General features: G+C 41.5%; 1 protein-coding gene across 6 annotated transcripts in view; it reads left to right on the plus strand.

The window, feature by feature from the left end:
* Positions 1 to 618: 618 nt before the first annotated feature.
* KHDRBS3 (KH RNA binding domain containing, signal transduction associated 3) overlaps positions 619 to 25946 on the plus strand; it is a 197683-nt gene continuing 172355 nt past the window's right edge. For 2 of the 6 annotated variants that reach the window (XM_039464790.2, XM_074387176.1), the window contains exon 1: positions 1304 to 1857. In XM_039464790.2, coding sequence (XP_039320724.1) covers positions 1770 to 1857 — 88 coding nt within the window. In that variant the 5' untranslated portion in view covers positions 1304 to 1769. Of the gene's footprint in view, positions 816 to 1301; positions 1858 to 1936; positions 2808 to 14616; positions 14736 to 25946 lie in introns of those variants that run through there. The other 4 variants (XM_074387178.1, XM_010344218.3, XM_074387181.1 and 1 more) reach the window with 4 other exon arrangements.

Below are 25946 nucleotides of genomic sequence, written 5' to 3' on the forward strand. Positions count from 1 at the left end.
GCAGTGAGTTCTTGTGAGTGAGGGCAGTTGGGTACTGGGGTCTGTGACTTAGAGCTTCCAAGACTTCTGCCACCTCCCACTCCCCTTGGGGAGTGCAGGGACTGCCTGGGGGACTGTGGGGATTGTTCTCAGACCACTGGCTGAAAGTGGCAAGCCACTGATTTATTCCTTCAAGGTACATTTCTGGTACCCCCCATACCTGCCCCCTGCACCACAGGCTGGGAACCTTCCCCCTCAAAAACAAAACTCAAGCTCTGTCCCTAGGACGCTCATGGCCCACGGAAAATAGAATTACGGCTGTTTGTAAATGACCTCTGACCAAGCTGGGGGGACACTGAGAAGTGACTGGCTTTGCCAGGGAGGTCCTGAGAGGCTGCCAGGGAAGGTGACATTGAGGCAGGAACTTGAGCTGGGTGTTAAAAGGCAGGAAACATGGCAGGACAAGGACTGGAGTCCTTGGCCTCCTGGGGGACGTTTATTCCACACGCCTCGGGAAATCTGAAATGGGCTGGGAGAACATTTGCTGGGGGTTGGGGGTGGGCGGAAGGGGACAGAGGACATTGCCACCGACAGGCGGGGCGTCCCAGGGCCTCTCCCCGGGGGCGGATGAGCTCAGACGCGGCTCAGTCATCTGCGTCCAGGCACAGCCGGTTTATGACCTACGAGAATGGCAACCAAGGAGCAAGCCGGGGCGACAAAGACGCCCAGAAGGGCACGCGCTTTTACGTAACCAACCTCTGCGCTGGAGGGTCTCAGGAGGCTGGCGCTCGGAGCCCAGGCGCGAGGAAAGGACGGCGCCCCTGACTTCGTCTCCTGTAAATACGAGGGGACGGCAACGCGACATAACTTAGAGAAGTACAGGGAGCTTCAGAGAGCAGGGCGGGCGGCCCGTCTGCCTTTCCGCACAGCGCGTCTGGGGCGAACTCGGGCGCCCTTCCCAGCCCGGCCCTGTACCTTCTTTCCAGATCACTCGCTGGGTGACCTTGGGCAAGCCGCTTGACCTCTCTGAGCCCCAGTTTCCCAGCCCGTGCATCTGGAAGGCTGTAAGAGCATCGTGGGGCTCCCCACTCGACCCTCAGGGCCAGAGGTGGGCGCTGGGCGCGGGGAAGGGGCTCTTAGACGCGCCCCTCCTCGCACGCGCCCAGCCGGTCCCGGCGGGCTCTCAGCCGGCAGCGTCCTCACGAGGCTGCGCGCGGCGGGGCGGTGGGCGCAGTGCGCAGGCGCGGCGGGGCGGGGGCGGGGCGGCGGGTGTGGGGCGGGGCGGGGCGGGGCGGGGCAGGGCGGGGCGGAACCGGCGGGGCGGAGCCGGCGGGGCGGGGCTGGCGGCAGGCGCGGGTCTCCAGGAGCCGCGGCTCAGAGTGCGCGGGGCGGCGCGCGGCGTGCAGGTTGCGGCTGCAGCTCTGGTTCCGGTGGGGGCTGGCGGGGCTGGCGGGGCTCGCCGTGGACTGCCTCAGGGTCGCCGAGCACGTTGCCCGCCCGGCCCGAGGGCTCGCCTAACCGCGTCGCCCTCGCACGCTCGTCCTCGGCCCGCGCCCGGAGCGCGGGGGTCGCCGGCGCTGGGCACTCGGCGGCCACCGGGGATAGGGGCTGAGCGGCCGGTTCCCGCCCCCGGGCCGCCGCCGCCTCCCAGCCGACTGCCCGGCTTGGCCGCCGCCGCCGCGTCTGCTCCCCGGGTCCGCTCCGCGGGGGGCGCGGGCGGGGTCGGGGGTTGCCGGGCGCCGCCGCCCGTGCGCCTGGAGTCCGCGTCCCGGGCCCGGCGGCCGGCGAGCATGGAGGAGAAGTACCTGCCTGAGCTGATGGCGGAGAAGGACTCCCTGGACCCCTCCTTCACGCACGCCCTGCGCCTGGTGAACCAAGGTGAGGCGCCGACCGTTAACTGCCTGCCCGCGGCGGTTGGGGGCCGGGTGGAAACGCGGGGTCCGGGGGGCGCCGCCGTGCCCGCTGCTGTCAGCGAAGGAGGCTGAGACGGAGGCCCGGGCGGCCCCCGGGGGCGTTTCCGCGGGGACCTGGGAAGCTGTGGGACACCTGGGGCAAGACCCAGATATGAATTTGGGGGTCTTGGAAAGGAAGGAGAAGGCTGGGGCTCATGGGTGAGACTTGAATGAAATCTTTGGGGACTCGGGGACACCCAGGGGAAACTTCTGGAAGGGGGACAGTGACCATTGTTGGGGACAAGGTTGAATTATCTCGTGGAAGGGGAGCGTGTTGGACTTGGGGAAGTAGGGTGTTTGGTTTGTCTAAGGTACTGGAGAAGAAGCTGGAGGAAAATGGAAGGACTTGAGGGGCTCAAATGCGGAAGAGGCGAAGGGAACAGGTGCTTGGATTGTTAGCGAAGTTTGGGGACCTTGGAAGAGGGTTGGGGTCAGACCCCCAGCACCTGAGAGGAGAAGACCTAGGTGGTCCCAGGGGAGGAGCCCAGTTCCCCCTCCCAGCCCTTTGTCTCTCCTGAGTCCGGGCACCAGCAGCCCTGGGGTGGCAGCCAGCCCTCCCCAGGGGTGAGCAGCCCATGCCAAGCCTTGCAGGCTGGCCCTTGGAGATGTCAGGAGGGGAGAAGAGGCCAGCAAAAGAGCAGCCTTCCTGGGGGCGTCGGGTTGAGTGACCCTCATTGGTGGTGGGCTTGAGGTTCGGAACGGTGATGGAGGAGTCTTTGCCATTTTCACTCGACTCCAGCCAGCTCAGGGTGTGAAAGGTCCCGGGAAGTACCGCAGGACAGGGATACGGGGGTTTCTGGAGGCACGCCTACCCGAGACCGTGTTCCCCTGGCTTTCTCTTCCTGTGGCTTCCTGAATCATCCGCTGGGATGCCCGGTAAATTAAGCCTTCCTTCCCAGGAGCAGTGTCCTACCCTTCCTGGAATATGTGTTTCCGATGAAGATGGGTGTGGGGGCCACTGGTCTGCCTTTTCTCTGGGAAATGGCAGCAACATGATCTGGTCAGATTTGTTACCTTTTGCATGAATTACTTGGGCACTGAAAGTCTGTGGTTCCCTAGATGAATCAGGGCTGCTGCTCTTAATGCTCGCCCTGGCTCTTTTATTGTTGGAAGTGAAAGATGAGGCAGACATATTCTATTTGTATATGGATACCTATATTTTAAAACGGGGACCTCCAGTATTTGCCTGTTTCAGCCAGTTCTTCAGAGTAGGGTGTGTGTGCGGTCCACTGATGGAGGTGGAGAGACTCTTACTGTCTCCAAGAATTTAAGAATATTTGAATTGTTGAACAGAAATAGGCTTATGGAGCTCCCCCATTTTATTTTAATTGCAGGCTTATTTTTATTTCTTTAATAAAATGGACTCGTGAAAAAGTAATGGGCATGCATTCCTAAATCAAGGAAGAGAATTTAAGTTTGATGTCTGTGCCCTCTGAACAGTTCTGCAGTTGATTTTGTACTCCTTGTGCCTGATGATTTACATGTATCTTTTATTGCCTGCTGGGCTGTCATCTCTGTGAGAGAAATTTCTTTGTACATTGCATGAGATCCGTGGCATTGGAAATATTCCGGACTGTGAACTCAAGTGCATTTTTCCAAATAAGCTGAATCAAAGTTAGGTTGTACTCAATTAAGGAACAGTTAAAATAAAAGTATAGTGCATTATCTTATTTTAAAAGTCAGAATTATTTTCTCTGCCATGTTGCCATAGTATTGTGTTGCTGAAACATCCAAAATTTTTTGGATTCTGTGTTTTTACTACTGTTCATTGCTTCCAGTTACTTGAAACAGATATTATTGGGAATATGTTTCCATTTAGTTTTTTTCTAGGTGTTAAACTTGATAACCTTACTTTTCATAAAAGTAATTCTTGTAAGAATATAGTTCTCATATGTGAGGAAGGAAAAGAGGAGGTGAAGGAAAGAGGAGGTGCTGCTCAGACTCTTGTCTTACTATTGATTTAGATTGCTTAAGACTGAAACATTTTTCTCCTAAATCATAGGCTGATATTCAGAATGCAAAGCTTTATCATTTTAAATATTAATTCTGCTCTGTTATGTAACTCCAAAATTACAAGTGTCTTAAGTCTGACATTACATGATTGTGAGGAAGCTTTGATTTTTAAATCTGACCATCTTATTATTGACTATATGAAACCTTTTTTTTCTTACTGAGTTATATTTCTGTTTGCCTCTAATGCAACTATGTTTTCAGCAGTTAGTCACATTGGAGTTACTATTTCAGCCCTAAATTGTAGAGTGGGTCAGCGCTGCAAACCTTAGCATGCTGTGTAATAGATAGATTTTATGGTATCTCTGAACTCTAACAAGGCCTTAAGTTTGCATAACATTTTAAAGTTTCCAAGGCACTAGTTTCATCCTCACACTTGCATCCCGGTAAGGAAGATGTTCATGTCTTCATTTTTCAGGGAGGGAGCTGAGGATACCAGCTATCTAAGCTTGTGGGCACCTGAGATTTAATTTGAATTCTCAAGGCGTCTGTCTCTGAAGCCGTTGCGCTTTCTTATTCTGCCTTCCCACAAAGTTGGAAAGAAATACTCCTCACTTGCTAACTTAAAACTCTGCAAAAATCAGTGTAATTAGTATGATCGTTTCCAGTTGTCTTAAATGTATGGGAAATGATGTATATCCTTTAGGAAGTTTATCCTGATTTTTACAAGAAATTTCTGTCTGTATTTGCCTTCTTTGAAGATGCAAATATTCATGGTAGATTTATCTTTCAGGATTTTAATGTTCAGGCTGAGAGGGACTTTTAAATTAAGGCCCTCCTGTGACCGATATGTTAGTTTAATAATCAATGCATTATGATAATGAAACAGTTTATAGATGAGGTATAGTCGTTTTTTAAAAATTCAATATTCATAAAGATTGATCAGCTTCGTAACTGAATTACTCTTTTCCTAATAGTCTTTGAGAACTTGAGCTAGGATGCCAATAAGAAATATAATTCTGTCTGGTATACATTAGCTTTTATATTTTTTCCAGACTTGTGTTTCATGGTGGGCATTAATTGCTGATTTTCATTTTCCCAGGATAAGTGCTTCTCCTCTCCCACCTCCTAAATACTGAATTTGTTTCTGGAATATTTGTTTATTTTTTGAGATGGAGTCCTGCTCTGTTGCCCAAACTGGAGTGCAGTGGCTCTGTCTCAGCTCACTGCAACCTCTACCTCCTGGGTTTGAGTGATTCCCCTGCCTCTGCCTTCCAAGTAGCTGAGACTATAGGCATGCAACACCATGCCAGGCTAATTTTTGTGATTTTAGTAGAGACGGGGTTTCACTATGTTGGCCAGTCTGGTCTCAAGCTTCTAACCTCATGATCTGCCCACCTCGGCCTCTCAAGGTGCTGGATTATAGGCGTGAGCCACTATGCCCGCCCTCTGAATTTGTTTCTCTAACAAAATTAATGGTTAATGTTTATTTGATGTTAAAACTCAAAGAAAATGTGCTTTATCCCACTCCTGACCCCCCCCCACCCCCTTATTGCCTGTAGGGTGAATTGACATGGCAGTTCATGCCGAGGAGGTTAATTGGAGATGAAAGTAGTGTTGCATGTTTTATGTTATATTTGCTAGTAGGGGATGTGCTGACTCTTACTAAAAAACATCTTTAGAAATGTCCTACACATTATAATTTAATCCAAGTCTCCAATATTGGTTTGGATGGTTTTCAATACAAGCTAAGTAACCATTAAATAAGATTACATAATGCTGTATTTTTAATTATCTGATATAATGTATGGATTGGTGGCTGGCTCACTGCCAAGTCATATTTAGTTGTTGATTACAAGAGGAAGCGGAGCAGAGGATTCAAGATTAAGGTGGTCCAGATTTGTGTCTAGGTTGATAAAAGTTTTTGGTTGATATGTCAAAATGGTTTTGTATCAATTTTGCAAATATTACAACTCTTAGCATTACTTAGAATAAATGTGGGGGGTAAAATATATAAAGGGAAGATTATTACTTTACCTTACATACATCTGTTTGTAATCCACAAATCCCAGTGGCTTAAAACTTGATTTTGGGGGAACCTTATGGAAATATTTCTGATTTGCTTGAATGTCATAGACTTGTAAAGTGAGAGAGTAAGAATGAGAATTGCAGAATTGTGTTTAGGTATGGAGCCTTCATGCTATAGTTTGTGATTTTCTGTTTCAACCAGAGGAGGATGTGATTATTTACTTTTTAGTTTTTTATTGTTTTTCTTTGTGTTACCAGTTTTTTTGTTTTGTTTTATAAGAAAATGTGATGACTCACAGTGTTAGCTATGCCATTTCTGAGTTTTATACAGTGTATTATGATTAAAACTGACCCAGTGATTGTGAGTTCCAGGGTTTTGGCATTGGACATCAGTAACAGGCTTGTAGAGAAACTGCCATGCGGGTTTCTGTGCTAGGTCCTAAAGGTAGAGAGGAAAAACACAGTCTGCAACCGTGAGAAGCCCCTGCTCTCCTCTGTATTTGTTTGAGAATGAGTTTTCAGTTTGTAGATGCCCTCTTTCCTAGGGAACATCTTAGTTCTTCAAAAACCCTGAAATATTTAGTGATTGGATGGCTTAGATTTATTAAATCAGCCTGTGGACATTTTTGAGGCACTTGTTGGTACTGGATCATGTTTGCAATCTCGAAACTAGTAACAGGTCAGAGATGAAGAGTTATCAGCCCAATTTTTCAGTTGTAGAAACCAAGATTCTGACAACTAAAGTGACTTGCCCACAGTGACATGCTTATAATAATAAAATGTCAGAGTGAAGGGTCAAGCTTTGTTCTTTTTACAGGTCCATTTTTTTTTTTTTTTTTTTAAATCATGTCCTACTGACTCTCAGAGGTCTAAAGGGTTAAGTTACTCGTCCACCTGTGATGGTACAGTTATGGACAGAAAGAGAATGAATACCCTGGCCTTTTCATGTGCAGTTTGTTTTTCCTCTAGCCTGTGCTGAATTGAAAGATAAATTATACAGCATCTATTTTCATACTTACTTCTTCACATTTCTGCTCTAAGGTAAGTTCTCTGACCTTTTCCAAAATGGATTGGATTGCCCATTTTCGGGTGTCACATAGCACGCGGTGCCTTTAGGGTGTGATCCCATTACACTGACTTATTTGGATCTTTGTTTTCCCTGGTAAAGAGTGAGTTACTTGGAAGGCAGGGCCTGGATTTCCTCTGTATCTTCAGCACCTAGCGTAAGTCTCAGCACAGGGCCCTTGGGAACTCTAATCTTCATTTCAGTGTTATGTGTTAATTATGAAGGGTAGCAGAATCAGAAAGTATATTTGGAATTCAGCAGTCAGTAAAGAGTTTTGCTTCTTACGGCTTTAGAGCACCTGAACTGGGGAATTGGGGGTGGGGATAAAGTCTAACAGTTCTGCCTGTATCAATGACAGAAGGTTCTAAGTGAAATGCAGTGTTAAACAAGCAGAAAAATGTTCCAGAGTTATTTGAATGTGGTTGAACAGTAGGGATCCTTCTCCAGGAGATAATGAGAAGATGCTGTCAGATCTGCTTTGAATCAGATGTTTATTTACTTTTATTCCTTCTTAAGGAATTTATGAAATCACTGCACTCTCATCAGTTAGCTCCCCTTCTCTAAAATCCTAACGGTATTTCTGACGACAGATTGAAAACAGAATTTTGGAAGCCCTAGTCATGTGCCAAATAAGGCTTCTTACCTGAGAGAGTTAATCCACAGTTTTAGATGCCTAAGGGAAACGCAAAAAGCCAGAGGAGCAATTGAAATTGCAAATTGAATGCCAACAGCAGCTTTGATATCAAAAGTTCCATTTGCCTGTTGTCACCAGTCCCACTGAGTGGAGACAGAATGACTTACATCTTTTACCAAAACAATAGAAGGGGAGAGTGTTCCTTGGCATTGGGGATAATGATTATTATAAAAGCTACCAAGTGGAGGGCTCTTCTGTGCCAGGTGCTTTCTGTGCATTCTCTCTCATCCCCACAAGATTGTGCAAGGTAGGAGGTTTTATATTATATTCCCTGCATGCCTCCTTTGCTTTTTTCAAATAACACCTCTAAGGCTGAAAAACACTAAGTAACTTGCCCAGTCAAGGTACACAGCTTATAAGTAGTCAGGCTGAAATTTTAAATCAAGTCTGCAGTGTTTTGATAAGATACTTTAAGAAAAGAGATAAAAGGACAGAATTCAACATTGTTGTTTTTAAATGAAAGTTTCATTATAATAGAAGCCTCTTAGGAATTTCTATTGGTGATGAATTTTTAAAAGAGGTTACCGAAAATGTATTTTCCCAAAAAGGCAAGCTCACTTTTTTTTCTCCTATGCTTTCCGGCACTATTTTTCAATCTTCGGTAAGCATTCAAAGTAAGAATTTTTAAATATGTATATATTTCAGTGACCAAAAAGAAAATAGACAAACATTCTGTGTAGAAGTAAGTGAAATTCTTGCAGAAGTTCTGTCTCTTGAAGGAGTCTCCTAGAGGTGCAGTGCTGTTTGTATTTTAATACTGTGTTTATCACAAAGACGGTTGGGATATGATATCACGGATATAGTCAGTGTATTATATATTTGTAAATTCTTCGTCTTCTAAAAATAGGTTCACAAAAGAAAAAAAAATAACCACAGATGATGCTTTTGGCTTTCTAGAAGGGAGGAATATGTTTAAATATACTTGCCCTGCAATTGCTAATAATAGCAGCTACCGTTTATCAAGAGCCTTTTCTGGTTTACATGCTTTATGTATGTCATTTCATTTAATTAGTTTAACAGTCTTAAAAGAGTAAGCCATTTTACATTATTTTATAGATGAGAAAACTGAGGTCAAGAAGGTCACATGATTTGCCTAAGGACATATAGCTAGTAACAATGAACCAGGATTCAGACCCTGTTTGCCCAACTGTGTGTACAACACTGTGTAGAGGGTACCAGTTAGCAGCAGATAGAGGTGGACGCTTTCCCTGGGTCTTGTTTTTTGTGTTTTACTTTTGTCAGGAATTTGGCATATGCAGCTCTTCAAATTAAATACCTGGTATTGGACCAGTGATCTGGTGAGCAGGGAAGATTGCATACTGTATAGAGAGCACACAGGGGCATGGCAAAATGGCATAGAAACTTTCTGATCAGTGGCAACATCTGCTGGGTGGCATTTACTTGGGAAACAGTTATTCAGCGAGGAATGAGCTGGTGCAGAAAGAGCCATATGATTAGGAGAGGTGACAGTAGCGTTCTAGTCTGTAACTCCTTGCAAATTACTTTATTTCTCAGAGCCTCAGTTTCCCTGTCTGTAAAATTGGGGACCTTATGCCTTCTTTGTAGGGTTGCTGTTTTAGACATAAGTACAGTGTCTAAGACACAGTAGTTGCTTAATAAACATTACCTCCTATTTTTTTTAAATGTTCTAAGATATGTGAGTATTGGCATCGCTTTTCAGATGTAATGTATATAATAATAATTTAATACGTAAATCATCTACTTTCATTTCTTAGGGTAATTTTATGTTGCTGGAATTATTTTAGTTTTCCAATCCAGGAAATATTGAAGGAGAAATTCAGTCTTTAGGAAGCTTCTTTCATTAATATCATGCACCAAATTAGCAACAGCTCTGATTGATTTTTATTATGCTATTCAAGACACAGCACCTGAAGCTTAAATTAACAAATGAAGCTTCCATAAAGTTTTATGACTGCATATCTTAAAACATGTCTGGACACCCAGCAGCCTCTCTTCACAAGCACAAGATATCTTACTCTGAATTGGTAAGATGTAAATTTCCATAATTTTGTGCATTTTCATAATTTTTCACCAATCAGCCGCTGCTGCTATTTTAAGGATTTTAAAAGGTGTTCCTAGCATATTATTGATGTTCTTCCCTGGTATGATAAAGGGCAAGAGTATGTGAAGGCACCCTTTAAAATGTCTCTTTTTGCCATATATCTCATACCTAGGGTCACTGTTGATTCGAGCTCCCATAGGAGAAAATATAGAAATTATGATGAAGAAACGGGGCAGTTTTCATTTTCATCATTTTTCCTTATTATCTACTGAAACGTTTGTGCCGTTTGTGCTCTGCTTTTCCTCCACTAGATGGCGCTCCATATAGCTAGGTTACCCTCTTAAACTGGTAGCTATTTCTGAACTGAAATGAGTCTTGATCGATAAACGTTCATTGCTTTTTATTTTCATGCATTGATATTTTTCATATTTCTAATATCTTAAGAGGCATACTTGCTAATCAATATTTGTATAAAGCCATGACTTTTTTTGTAGCCACCATTTCTCAAGTGCCTAAGGTATGCCTGGTGCTGTAGCTAGGTTCTTCACACATTTCTTCCTTTAATCCTCTGACTACCACGTGAATTTAATTTTGTTGTTCTCCTTTTACAGGTAAGAAATGGAGGTTAGAGGAATTTATAACTTGTTCAAGGTCACAAAGCTAACGTGTTTTAGGAATCAGCGTGCCCTAAAGAAAAATGTATTCCAAAAGCATAAAATTGAAATCTTTTGTCAAAGAACTCGTAAGGATAGTCTGACTTTTGGTTACTGGTCATTATAATATGTTTATTTTGGGAGAAAATTATACTCCTCAGTTAATTGCTTTGGAGTATGTAAGTCAAATTCCCAAATCTGATTTGTGTAAGGAAGCACACAATAGTAACAAAAGATTTGTCAGTCAGTATGGAAATTTCTGCTTCCTCTTGCCTTCTGTTTACTGACTTGAGTGGGCTGAGACTTGATGAGTACCAGGTATCAGATGTGGGAAGAATTTTGGACAAAGCCATGTTTCCTGTTTTAGTAATTTTTGGCAGGGCTGAATACTGTCAATGAGTGCTCAGGACTTAAAAAATGTATACTCTTGAGGGTTTTTCATTTTATTCATTTATTCAACAAGTATTTGTTGAACTGCTAAGTTGACCTGTGAGTTCTGGACCATGACTTTACCTCACTGAGCCTCTGTTCCCTCATCTGCACATGGCAAGATGCCACTCCAGTGGTTGTCACATATTTTAAAACAACCAAAAGAATATACTTGGATTGTTTGTAACAGAAAGGATAAATGCTTGAGGGGATGGATACCCCATTTCCCTGATGTGATTGTTATGCATTGCATGCCTGTATCAAAATATCTCATGTACCTCATTAATATGTACACCTACCATGTCCCCCAAAAGTAAAAATAAAAATTAAAAAATATTAAATGACAGTTACTTCATATTTGTTCAATTTCACTATAAATTTTTAACATAGAATATATTTGTTGCATCTAAGATGAGATCATTACACTTACATATCTGTTCCTCATATATCATCTTTTATATGTGAATTCTGTACCTCAGCTTTTGGTTAGCTCCCACTGTAGTGAGTTATCTGCCCGTAATTTTTTTTTGTTTGTTTTTATTCTTTTAGGGCTTGCTTCTCCTACTGACCTGTGCTGCCTGTCTTCTTGCTTTCAGTTTGGGTGTGTTCAGAAAATATAAACAGAAGTCATACACTTAGCAAAATGATCTCTCTCTCTTTTTTTTTTTTTTTTGTCTACTACGTGTAAGCCACAGGTAATTGAAAATGATGCTGAAATCAGATTCAGACTATTTGGCAAAAAAGAGCACTTCAGAACACAGATTTTAAGTCAGACAAACTTGGGTTCATCTCTCAACTGTGCCACTTCTTTGTGTTTTGACCTTGGATACATGAACCCCTCTCAGCCTCACTTCCATGTCTAGAAAATGGTGATTAAACAAAAAAACAAAGAGAAGAAAATGGCCTGCAGAGTTCTCTGGGGTTTCAATGAGATGTGTGTGAAGAGTTGTTTAGCGTCATGCCTGGCATGTAGTAAGTACAGAGGAAATGGTTGCTGCTGCCGTCATTGTCATTATCACCATCATTTTTTAATCAAGTAGTTTCTAATCCAGTGGAGGAGACAAACATGTAGACAGAACAATTTTAGGAATGTGTTAAATGCTGTGTTAGAAGAATGCACAGAGGTTTTGGGGGCTCAGAGGATGACATCTAGCTTGTCCCAGGACCAGGATGGGCTTTCTTGAGGAGTCTTGTTCAAAGAACCATTAGCCAATAACAGAGATCATTACAAGACAAAGGAGACCACTGGGGCAGCAATGTATATAACTGCTCCTCCAGATGATAAATGCCATCTCCTGTGTTCCCATAGCATCCTGGTATCTCATGGCATACTGTAGTTGTTTACCTGTCTGCTCCCTTCCTCCTCCTTCCCCCTTTTAATAACTTTATTTCTTCTTCCTGGTATTAAACAATTATTTTGAAAGAATATTAAATTTACGGAGGAATAATGCTGTGCAACCTTGTGTAGCCATTTGCCTAGATTCCCGGTTGAGATTTTGCCGTCTTGGTTTCATCATCCTCTGTGTGCATGATGTTTCCATGGCCCCTTTGAGAGTCAGTTGTGTGTATTATGGTCTCTTTACCCCTGAATACTTAAATACCCTGGCGTGTATTTACTAAAAATAAGGGCCTTCCCTTTCATAACTGTAGTACAATGACCAAAATTAGGAAGTTTAGCAACCACACAAGGCTGTTACCTTATCTGCAGCTCACACGCTGATGGTACCACTCGTTCCGGTTTTGTCTTCTGCAGGATCCAATTCAAGATCACATATTTTGTATAGTGTTAGGCTTTAGTGCTTTAGATTGCAGTAGCTGCTTTGTCCACCTTTGCCTTTCATGATAGGCATTTTGGAAAACTATACAAGGCCAGTTTTTTTGTAGAATGCCTCTCCAGATAGTTGTCTGATGTTTCCTTAAAATTCGATTTATGTCGCACACTGTCTTGACAGGAATGCCACTGAGGTGATGGTATGTCCTTCTCAGTCCCTCATACCTTGGGCACACAATATCTGTGTTGTTATTGGTGAGAAGTTCAGTCACTTGGTTAAGGTGGTGCCAGTTTTCTCCTCTGTAAAATCGCTACTTTCCTTTTGTAATTAATTATTACTTCTAAGAGGAGATATTTTGAGACTATGTAAATATCCTGCTCCTCATTAACCTCTCACTCACAAATTTTAGATCCATTAACATTTCTTACCTGAATTATTACTATGATTGTTGTAAAATGGTAATTTTCTGACAGTCATTCCATCTACATTTACTGGTTGATAATTCTACTGAAAAGGAATCATTTCCCCTCCTTCTTTCTCCCTTTCTCTCTTTTTCAATCCCTCTTTCCCTCTTTCTTATTCAGTCTTATCTGTCTTCTAAATTCATGCATTTTTCTTTAATTTGGTGGGTTATAATCCTTTATTATCACTGTGTAAATTGAAGCTCAGATTGTTTAAGATTTGGCCATTGGGAGCCTTGTGCTCTGGCTCCTGGGTCCATTTGAGAGGATCATTCCGTAAGTGGTCTTAGGTTTTGTTGTGTTTTCTTTTTTTGAGACAGAGTCTTGCTCTGTCACCTAGGCTGGAGTGCAGTGGTGTGATCTTGGCTCACTGCAACCTCAGTCTCCAGAGTTCAAGCGATTCTCCTGTCTCAGCCTCCCGAGTAGCTGGGATTACAGGCACATGGTGCCATGCCCAGCTAATTTTTGTATTTCTAGTAGAGATGGGGTTTTGCAATATTGGCCAGGCTGATCTTGGACTCCTGACCTCAGGTGATCTATCTGCCTTGGCCTCCCAAAATGCTAGGATTACAGATGTCAGTCACCACACTCGGCAGTATTTTTTTTAATGGTCTGTAACAGCTTCTTGTTCCATGCTCATCGTGTACTTGCTCTGCCCTAGCCCTTGAATCAGCCATTTTTTTCCCAAAGGTGCCCTGGTTTCTTTTAGTGTGGAATGCTGTTTAGAAGCCAGGATTTGGAGTGCCGGTGGTCACTGCTTTCAGGCTGTTTCATCAGACAGCTGGGAAGCAGATACCTATCTATGGCTGTACTTTCACTGTCTTTATGCTAAACTCTAAGCCTAGGGCCAGCAAACTTTTTCTGTAAAGGCTAAAGAGTAAATATTTTGTGTGCGTTCAACTCAACCTCTGATGTTATAGCAGAAAAGCAGCCATGTCCATGACTATGTGAATGAATGACAGTAGTTGTGTTCTGATAAAACTTTATTTGTAAAAACAGGCAGTGCGCTGGATTTGGCCATGGGCTGTGGTCTGCTTACCCTTCCCTGCTCTCAGCTGAGAAACTAGGGGACCAAACTTTATTACCAAATTTGGTAAAATTCATTTGTACCCATGCCATCCACAATACGGACACAATAAAAGTTATTTGTATCAACAAATGAGTGAATAATTTTGGGCTCTTTCTGTTGCAGACCTCTCATGGATCGTTTGGACATCAGTGTCTTATGACTTGTCAATGTGTTGAGGTCCTTATTTAAAGACAAAGGCTTTTAAAAACGTAATGTACACAATATGCAAAGTAATACTGAGAAAAATTACTTTTTCCCCTTTGAGGATATTTTTCTTGTCATGATGAAATAGTTGCCTTTCCTTAATGAAAGCATCTCTCGAGGCATAGCCATACTGCAGGCAGAAGACATGACCCTTGCTTTGGTCTGGTGTTGCTGGCATTCTGTGTAGGCTCGGCTGAGAGGCAAGACTCCAGCACCAATCAATTGGGTGAAAAATTTCAAAGTTATACCCTTTTATTGCCTCAGAATAGATTTGGTTCTTCAGTTTTTTAAATGTAATTTATTGCCCTAATTTATTCAAAAAGGATTTTCTTACAGCAGTGACAAATCGGGGAGTGATCCCATTCTCAGAGAAGAGTATGCCATTAGGAAGGACCACCTATTGTTAATGCACAGATACTGCCATCAAGGGGATGTTCGACACTGAAAGACACCAGGTACTAGAGAACATCACAGTGGATACCAGAAGCTTGAGCATAAAGATGCATGTTCATTCCATTTAAAGTGTCTCTGATAACTCTAAAATAAATTAGACTTTAATTACTGCTTACATTTTTATCTAATTTCAAAAATTGGAAAGTTGATTTTAAACTTGTTGGTACATGGCTTCTCTGGTGATCAACAGGCCATTCTTAGTCTGTGAGAAGCAGCCTGAGGTTCTGCTTGCTCCTTCCTCTAGAATTCAAAGGAATGGCTTAACGTACTGGGTCACAAAGCAATCCTTGGCTCTGTGAAGCGTCCTTGTGTGCTCATGAAGGAAACCGAGCAGGCTTCCTTCCTCCCTTGGCTTTTATGCTCTGGGTCTCGAAGTGCCTTATAGGATTTTGATGTAATAAGTTTTACTGGTTTTTATTTTTTGTTTTAACCTGAAAAGTACTAAAGTGTCTCTTTCTTTCTCTCTTATACTCATGAGGAATTTCTCCTCCTTTATATGCTGCCCGTATAATTTGGTGTACCACCAATTCAGAACCAACAGCGATAATAGTGCTATAGGGTTTATAATAGCTTAAGAGAATAAAGAGACCAAAATGTCATGCCGTTAACAGTCAATTGATTGTATTCTGGATTGCATTTTTCTCATCTCTTCCTCCCCACCCCATGGTCAGGGTTTTGCTGCTGCTGCTTTTTTTTTTTTTTTTTTCCCGAGACAGAGTATAACTCTGTGGACCAGGCTGGAGTACAATGACGTGATCTCGACTCACTGTAGCCTCCGCCTCCCGGGTTTAAGCGATTCTCCTGTCTCAGCCTCCCAACTAGGTGGGATTATAGGTGCCCACCACCACACCCAGCTATTTTTTGTATTTTTAATAGAGACAAGGTTTCACCATGTTGGCCAGGCCGATCTTGAACTCTGAGCTCAAGTGATCTGCTCACCTTGACCTCTGAAAGTGCTGGGATTACAGATGTGAGTCACCCTGCCCAGCCGGGTTTTGCTTTTTAAATGGGTAAAGGATGTGTTTCTACCTGTGGTAATAGTAAGCTTGAATAACTTCAGTTTCTTCATCATGAAAATGTCATAAGAGAATCTGTGTAGCATGTCTGACATGTCTGTAGGTACTCACAAAAGTCAATTAGGCTACCAGGACAAGTTTTCTTGTTTTCCTCCTTCATGGAGCCCAGCATGGAATATTAGATACAGAATTGATACTCATTGTATACTCCTTGAAATGTTAAATTAGAAGAATGCTTGTGATTTCTTGGCTCACCTGTCTTAGGTAGGGCACCATGTTACTTTCAATAAAGGGTCTGTAGCAGAAGGTCTGGAGTGAGCATTAAGGCAAAGGAGTAGCATAATCTACATTCATGCTTCAGACTTTTAGAGTCTTTCAGGAAATCACTATTTAGGCTTCCGGGGGAAACACCCCTAAGAGAAGACTGGTAAGGTGTCTGTTTCTCCACAGTCTTTCCCATTAGATTGGAGGAGTTGTAGTTATTTCTCCCCATATTCAGTAAGGATTACATGCTTAGGCTGGGCTAAGTGCTGGGATGCAGAGCAAGGTAATACTTTATCCCTGCTTAAAGAGTGTTCAGCTCAGGGGGAAACAGCCAAATTAAAAGCCATTTATATTGTAGGGTAGGAAGGGCTGTAATAAAGACAAGTGCACACGCCACTGTGGTGCTGCATAGGAGCGATGCTATTCCAATTCGGGGAGGGAATGGGGACTTGCATGTGTCTCCTGCTGTAGTGGTAAAAACATCCTGGGCTCCAGAGTGTGATATAGCTAATGAAAGTTCACTTCTCAAAGTCTCTTTGCTTAGTGTTAAACCATAGCATCTCTGAGCACAGTGGGGCTCCCTGTCTGGCTTACTGTCTGCAGGAAATGTGTTCTGTTCTCTTTGCTCGCTCTCTGTGTTCCAGCTGTTAGGGTAGTACCGTCCTCTGTGCATGCAACATTGCATTTATCACACTGTGATCATGATGATTGGGGTGGGCGTTCTTTCTCCCATGAGAATCCAACTTTCATACAAGCAGGGAATCTGATGCATTGCCTTTGATTCCTTCTCCAGTCCTCCCTGCGGTACCTGGGAGATAGTGGGCACTCAGTAAGTGTGTGTAGAATGAATAGCCAGTTGGTCTCAGCTTCCTCATCATGGATTACAGCAATGAATTCATTCTTTCAGAATGCAAGTGAAAGAAGACTGAAAAATTAGAGCTTCTGGATACTGATTTTGAGGAGAGATCTGCCATTTTTCAGAAAGGTGTGCCAGGACTTTTCACACTATGGCAGTGTGGGCACTGGCCTTGGCTCTGGGATTCAGACTTAATTGGAGGTACCCCTCTGTTACGGAAGAGTTATTGGTCCCAGGCACATACCTTCATTACTCCAAACTCCAGGTTTTTACTTTTAAAAACAGGCACGACACAAGGTCCCAGACACATTGAGGATTCAGTGACCTCCCATCAAGATGGTGCCTACTAGAGTCTAGCCTCCAGAGATCTGGGGCATTTATTCCCTCCTGGGTCTCCAGTGCCCAGAGCTGTGCCTGCATGCAGTAGACACACTGTTTTTGTTGAATGATGTGTGTGAAGGCTCTTCCTAGCGGTGTTATTTGGAGAATAAGGCAAATGCGAAATGTGTGGAGAAACGGGACAAGAGGAGTAGACAGGGACTAGGATGAAGGGCCTCACACATGGCTAGGGAGAATGCATGTGTTTTAAGGTTCTGGATCACAGTTAAAGGATGTCATGCAGGGGAATGGCGCGGTCAGCTCTGTTTTAGATGGATCGTTTGGGGGTACTTAACAGGGAGGTTGAAACGTTTTGTGTTATGTGAGTTTCAGGAGAAAAACCCAGAAAAGGTCTCCTCAGAAGATAGCCTTTAAGCCTCTTGCTTATTGCATGGAAGCTCCATCTTCTAGCATTCAGGTGCAGTCTGTCTTCCAGAGGAGTCCACGGAGTCCATGAGAATGGCCACCGTTCTCGCTCATTGCTGCTGGTGTTATAGTTTTGACAGAATAGCAGGATCCTTGTCCTCTAGAGACTTGAGTCTATCACCAACATATTTTCAGCTCCTTTGCCCCTAGACCATACCAGGAATTAGTGATTTGTCAGTTCATAGTTCACAGTCTCATAGTTCATTTAATTCACTTTAAAGTTGTCAATTTCTTTGTAAGTAACCTGTAAAAGACACCTTTCCAGAACAGGTTTCCCATCTTTTTGGAAAAAAAAAAAATTCTGGATAAACGTTCCTAAGTATCTGGATTTGGATTCCATATTTGGAGAGAAAATGTTGGTCCCAACTCACATTACATTTACATAAAGAAAGCAGTATTTCTTCTGATTAAACCAAATCCCAATATTCACAGTAGATTTTATACCACAAACTTTGCCTTGAAGCCTAACATATGCAGTATGCATGAAACTAACCAGCTGCCCAGTGGAAGTTTGCAGTATGTCTTGTTTAGTTTCTCAGAATTCAGACTTCATTTTAGTTGGCTGAGTCTCATAAACTCTGGTACTTCTATGCAATGTGTTATCTTTTAATTATTTTATTTAACACCATTGGCCCAAAATGTTAATGAGCCAGTTTATATTGTTTAATATTCTCTAAATTCTTTCTGAAATCAAGCACTACTAAGAACATCACTCATTCAATTTAGTTCAATAAGGAGTGATATTCTTAAGAGATTTCATTTTAGAACAAGGTGTATCTGTGTAAAAAAAATATGTTTTATTTTCAAGTTTCAGATTCAAATGTTCTTTGAAACCTATTGGAAATAAAATGGAAAAATGAGATGAGAGTATGTTGGTTTTCTATGGCTGCCGTAACATAACAAATTGCCACAAATTTGGTGGCTTTATGACCATAGGGTCCTGGAGCTCAGAAATCCGCATGGCTCCCACCGGCTCACATGAAGGTGTGGGCCCTGCTGCACTCCTTTCTGGCCCCAGGGGAGAGTCTGTGCCTGAGCTTTTCCAGCTCTGGAGGCCGCTCACATTCCTCAGCTTGGGCCCCTTCAACCAGCTTCACAGCCAGCAACTCCAGGCTGAATCTTTTTACTCTGCCATCTCTTTTCTCCTCTCTGTTCCACCTTTCTTTTCCATTTGTAAGGTCCTTCGTGATGACATTGGGCTTGCCTAGATAACCCTGGATAGTTTCCCCATTTTAAGGCTGGGTGATTACCAACCTTAGTTCCATCTGCAGCCCTAATTCTCCTTTGCCATGTGACTTAACATTTGCAGGTTCTGGAGGTTAGTGTGTGGATGTCTTTGGGGAGCCATTATTCTCCCTACCACAGAGGGATGACTGGGTGTGGCAAAAAACTGATGTTTATCAAGTGCCTAGTGTATCTTCAGCCTGTTCTCTTTTTTTTTTGAGATGGAGTTTCACTCTTTTGCCCAGGCTGAAGTATAGCGGTATGATCTCGGCTCACTACAACCTCCGCTCCCTGAGTACAAGTGATTCTCCTGCCTCAATCGCTAGAGTAGCTGGAATTACAGGAGATTTTTTATGTTTTTAGTAGAGACAGGGTTTTGCCTTCTTGGCCAGGCTCATTTCAAACTCCTGACCTCAGGTGATCTACCCGCCTTGGCCTCCCAAAGTGCTAGGATTATAGATGTGAGCCACCATGCCTGGCCTTCAGCCTGGTTTTAAATCTCAAATTAAACATCAGGGTCCTAGAGACATTAAGTGACTTGTCAGTGTCACATAATTATTAGTAACAATGAGCTGTGATTTGTTGAGTTCTTGCTAAGTGTCCGATCCCATGCCAGGAGATTTACAGGCCGTATTTTTTCCCAAGCCTCAATATCCCCCTCTGAGATGCATAACATAAATTCCATTTTACAAGTGAGAATGCAGGCTCTTCTGGAAGTTGTCACTGATGCAATGTCACATGGCTAGCTGATAGCTGAATGCTTTGGACTTCATCAGTCTGATTCCCAAACCCATGCTGTCTCTGCTAAATTACAGTGGACTAAAATGGAAGGGCCTTACTTTGTCTTGCCTCCCACATCACAGTGCAATCTTACCTGGACGATCTGGGTAATGTTCAGAGTGTCTCTCAGGGTATTTGTCAGGTTATTTGGTATCACATGTCAAAATGACCAGGTAATTAATCAACTGACTTGACAAATTTTCTTTGTTTTCCTTCCATCTTCCCATTTTTATTAGTAAGAATGTGTTGTGCCCCTTTACTGCATTTGTTTTTCATCAAATGGTGTTTTCTCATCCTAATATGCCGCAGTCTGGGAAGTGGAAATCAGTGTCCTTGCACTTGCTTTCCCTTCTGCCTCTTCTGTGCTAGGTGCATTGTGTTATGTGATGCTCTTTTTAGGTAATAACACTATTACCATTGAGTAGATGAGGAAACTGAGCATCAGAAAGTCTAACGCTCAAGGTTATGTAGTATGTGGTGGAGTAAGAACTTCAGTTTGTGTCTATTTGGTTTCAGGGGTCTATAGTTCATGGCCTCAAAAACTTTTCACGTTTGGTGGGTAAAAAATTATAAAAATACAGAGTAAAGGTTAAAGGTAAATGACATTGAAAGATAGGAATAGAGGAAATGTTGAAAGGCAGTAACTGTTTGCCAAGTGAATTATTCTAGCAATTGATATAGTAGGCGTTCAGAAGAGAAAGATTATTTTAGGTCGTGGTCATTGGTGATGGCTTATGAGAGAGAAGAGATTATTACTTAATATACATATGATTTGTTCTGGGATATTCATAATCAGTAAACAAATATGTAATAATCATAGTGATAACTAGTATTTATTGCACATGAAACTCCAGGATCTATTTTTGAGATCTTTTTATACATTATTTAATCTTTGCAATAATGTATGTAGATTATATACACAGATACATATAGATAGATAGATACAGCCATATAGATAGATAAAAATAATCTGTCTTATAGATATTGTTTCATAGATACTGAAACTAAGCCTGAGAAATTAAACCTTAGTGTTTGCTAATGTGTAGCAGGGCTTGCTACATAAAACTGAGTTCTGCTTTGACTTCAAAACCTGTGCCTTTTTTGCTGTGCTGTAACGGGTGTATCTTCTTCACCTTCACAGATTTGTGTGTCATTTCTGCATATTTGTTCAACATGGTTGAATAATTTCATAAACTTGAAACAATTTCATAAAATATTGGGAATAATTTCTAATATTTCCAACTTGAAATAATTTCATAAAATGTTGGAAAGATATAGAGAAAGAAACTAAAAGTTTCTGACGTAATAAATAAGCAAATTAAAGAATGCTCAGATAACACAAATATACATATTTAAAAGTAAGGCTAAAATGTGCTTGACTTATATTGACCCTAATGAGCTCAGTGACATGAAACAATCTAGGAGTTGATTCAGTTATTTTTTTCCATTGATATCTGCAGTAGGTTGAATTGTGGCCCCTAAACATGTCCTTATCCTGTTGTTCACAGTTTGTGAATCTTACCTTATATGGTAAAAGGTGCTTTGCAGAAATGATGAAAAATCTTGAGATCAAGAAATTATCCTGGATCATTTGGGTGGACCTGTTATCACAGTGGTATTTATAAGAAGGATGTGCAGGATCAGTCAGATAGAATGCAGTATCACAACAGAAACAGATTGGAGTGATGAGGCTGCAAGCCATGGATGCTGCAGCTTCCAGAACGGGGGTACCCTGTTCAGATGTGGCCCCAGTACCTGTCCATGGCTTGTAAGGAACTGGCTGCACAGCAGGAGGTGAGCAGCCAATGAGTGAACATTATCTCCTGAGTACCACCTCCTGTCAGGTCAGATCGGCATTAGAATCTCATAGGAGTGTGAACCCTGTTGTGAACTGTGCATGTGAGGGATCTAGGTTGCATGTTTCTTGTGAGGGTCTAATCTCCTTGCATTCCCATCTGTGGAAAAATTGCCTTCCATAAAACTGGTCCCTGACATCAAAAAGTTTGAGGACTGCTATTCTGGAAGATGGAAGGGACAAGGAAAAGGATCAGAGCCTCTAGAAGGAATGCTGCCTTACTGTTCTGGAGGCCATTTTAGATTTCTGGCGTCCAGAACAGTAAGATAATACATTTTTGTTATTGTGTTAAACCACTAAGTTTGTAATAATTTGTTACAGTGACAACAGGAAATTAATAGAATGGCCTTGAGAAAAATGTGCACTTGAGAACACAGGAGATGTTCTCCAGAATAGAGTATTTGTTAGTTCATGGAATAAACCTCAGTGAATTTTAAAGGATTGAAATTATGCAAAAGATGTTTTCCAACCACAGTTGAATGGGATTAAGAATCAATAACAGAAAGAAATTTGGGAAATTCAAAAATATGTGGAAATTAACAGACTCCAAAATAACCAGTGAGCCAAAGAAGAACTTACAAGTGAAATTAGAAAATATTTTGACATAAATGAAAAGGAAGACACTACATATCAAAGCTTAAGAGATGCAGCAAAGCAGAACTTAGAGAAATATCCCTACATTAAAAATAAAGGTAAGTCTCCAATCACTTACCTAACCTTCCATCTTAAGATACTGGAGAGCAAATCTGAAAGAGCAGAATGAAGGAAATAACACAGGTTAGAATAGAAATTAATCAAATAGAGAATAGAAAATTAATAGAGAAAAGTCAACAAACTGAAAATTGGTTCTTTGAAAAGACTGACAAGATTAACAAAACTGTAGCTACACTGACTAAAAAGAAAAGAGGGAAGACTTGTGTTCTGTAGATGTCTGTTAAGTGTAAAATTAGGAATGAAAAAAGAGGACGTTACTACTGACCTTATAGATACAGAAAGGATTCTCGGGAATACTGTGAACAATTACATGCTAATAAATTAGGTAAGTTAGATGAAATGAACAAATTTCTTGAAGGACACAAATAACTGAAACTTCAAAATCTGAATATACTGGTTTATAAATTGAATTGATAAACAACAACAGCAAAACCTACTCCCTAGGAAAAGCCCAGATACAGATGGCTTCACTGGTAAATCCTAGCAAATATTTAAGGAATAATTCTTAATTCTTCAGAAACTTTTTCAAAAAACAGAAGAGGAGGGATTGCTTTCTGTCTTAGTCCTTTGGCATGCTATAACCAAATTTCTTAGACTGAGTAATTCATAAGCAACAAAAATTCATTGCTCAGAGCTGTGCAGGGTGGAAAGTACAAGATAAAGGTGCTGAGAAATTCTGTGTCTGGGGAGTGCCTGTTCCTCATGAATGGCACCTTCTACGTGTGCTCACACGATGGAAGGGTGAAAGGGCAAACAGACTCTCACAAGCCTCTGTTGGCACTAATCCCATTCATGAAAGCAGAACCCTTCTGACTTAATCACCTCTCAGAGGCCCTACCTCTTTGTACTGTCACCTTTCGAGTCAAGTTTCAACATATGAATTTTGGTGGGATGCAAACATTTAGACCATAGAAGCGGCCCAACTCATTCTTTGAGGCCATTATAACCCTGGGTCCCAAGTCAGAAAAAGATGTCACAAGAAAGCTACACATCAGTATCTCTTATGAATTTAGATGAAATTACCTTCAACAAAATATGAGCAAACCAAATCTAAGAACGTAGAAAAGGGAGGATTATGCACCATGACCACGTGGGATTTATCCTAGGAATGCAAGATTGGGTTAGTATTAAAAAATCATTTAATAGAATACTTCATGTCAAAAGAATAAAAGATGCAAACCTCATATTATTTCAGTGGATAAAGAAAAAAGCATTTAACAAATTCTGACCTCTTTCATGATAAAACAAAATCACCTAACAAATTAGGAATAGAAAGGAACTTCTAAAGGCAATAAGCTGCAATATGTAAAAACCCACAGGAAACATTACATTTGTGAAAGACTTTCCCTCTAAGATCAGGAAGAAAGCAAAGATGTTGTCTTTATCACTTCTATTCAACATTGTCTTGGAGATTTTAGTCAGGGCAGTTGGGGAAGAAAACGAAAGGCATACAGATTGGAAAGGAAGAGGTACACCTAAGTCTTTGTAGATGGTAATCTTGTTTGTAGAAAACAAGGAATCCACTAAAAAACTGCTAAAACTAATTAACTTTAGGACCATCCCCTTTGAATTTAAATTTAAAGTTGAATATTTCTTCTGATAATAACTGTAGTATATACTTTACTGGATTATAAGTTTCCAAGATTCTTGTCTGTTCTGTAGAACTCTGTATAACTACCACCTATGCAAATATATATAAGGCACTCTTTACATACTTGAATGAATGCTTACTATAGAAAAAAAAAAGGAAGATGTAAAAAAGTAGAAAAAAAGAGAAATGTGCCCCCTCTAAAGCAATCAATTTAAGGTAACGGTTATATTTTGGATGATTTTCATCAATTTCATTCTTCATATGAAATTTTATATTTATAGTTTAATATTTTGTCATAGTGATTTTCTTAAGTCATCAGAAAGTTCTGAATACTGTTTTTCATAGCTGTGTAGTACTCTATGTTGCATATGTCATATTGTTAACTGATTCTTCACTAATGAGCATTAATCTAAATTATTAATAATCTCGATTTGTCTGTTCTGTCTTTATACACTGGTCATCTCTGTTTTTACCTCGAACACATTAAAAACCTGAATTGACCTCCTAATCACCAGCATTATTCTTCTCCCTTTTTAGATTTGCAGTTTAAAAGGTAGCAGTGTAATAAGCAAATCCAATGAAGTTATTCCTTTGTTTAAAAATTTTTCATTGGCTATCAGATCAGATCTTCAAGATAGCTAATTACTTTAGGATGGTATTCACTGCCCTGATTACCTGTCAGCCTTATTTCTGCCATTCCTTTCTTTGACCCTTAGCTTACAATCATGCTGGATTTCTTGTGTGATTCATGAAAGCCATGATTTTTTTTAAATGTAACGCTTCTGTGTGCTCTGTGTGTGTGTGTGTGTGTGTGTGTGTGTTTAATCACAAGTGATTTTTTTTTATCTTATATGCTTATCAACTCGTATTCTTAGAGACTCAGTTCAGGTATCATCACCTACAGGAGACTACTTTGTCACCCGCTTTACATTATGGCCTCGTTACCCACTCTGATATGTTAGTCACTCTACATACCTCTGTCATTGTCTCTGCCACCCTGGGTTCGAATCTTCTTTATGTCTCTCCTGTAGAGGATATGCTTGGCGAAGGCAGGGATGTGTATCCGTGGTGCTTGAAACAGAACAGGTCTTCTATAAACATCTATTGAGTGAATGCTGCAGTGAAGCTCTTTGTGTACAACTCTACCTGCCAGTCAGATAATTTCTTCAGGAGAGCTTCCCAGAAGTTGAATAACTAGGTCTGAGTTAATCAACATTTTAAAGGTTCTTGACCTACACTGTCGACTAAGGTAGTCAAATTGATTTATAGATGGTTCATACTAGTTATGCTGTGCCATCATTGCATTTGAGCACTTAAGTGGGGCCTTCTAAATCATATTTTCTGGTAAGATCTGTTCAGGTAAGTGGTGCTGTCACTGCTTGGGCCATGACTGTTTAGGAAGAAGTAGAAAACCTTTATTTGGCAGGCTTGCAGCTTGTCACCGTTGTAAGTACTTGAAAATGGGAACAAAATGTGCCAAACTAGAAAACTGAAAGTTTGGTTTTCCATTTCCCATCCTCGTGTTTGGTTCCCTTTCAAATATAATTTGTTGTTCCTTGATACCGTTAAATGGGCAGAGAGCTTTCTTTGGCACTCAGCGTAATGCTCACAACAGTAATAGGCACACTGCCAGAGTAAATGCTTTTCAGAATTTGGAAAAGCTGTTGGAGAAGCACTTCTTTCTGGTTTCCTTCTGGGATTTGCAAAGTTAATAAAATATGTCATTAATGTCATTGGACATTACATTTAATGTATAACCTCATAGCTGCTGATTGGGCTGATTAAGTTACAGTGGCTAAAGTTTTCTGTAGGCAGAAAAATAATTAACAATGATGTATACAGTCTTTGGATTTGTATTTGATAAAACTTGCAGTAGGTTACAGAGCATTTCCCAGTGTTGCCCTGGGAAATGGGAAATGGTCAGTTTTTGTTTGTTTGTTTGTTTCTTTGTTTGTTTTTAAATAATCCTTAGTACTAGAAAAGAGGGAAGGTAGGATGAGCTGTTGGTTACCAGACTGGTTTCTGGAAGAAACCTTGTGTCCTCTGAAATAATTCTTTACCAGCTACATGCTCAGATTGTCATTATGCTTCTGTAGACCCAAATGTACC

The sequence above is a fragment of the Saimiri boliviensis genome, chromosome 15, assembly GCF_048565385.1.
Source record: "Saimiri boliviensis isolate mSaiBol1 chromosome 15, mSaiBol1.pri, whole genome shotgun sequence".
Classification (NCBI taxonomy): Eukaryota; Metazoa; Chordata; class Mammalia; order Primates; family Cebidae; genus Saimiri; species Saimiri boliviensis.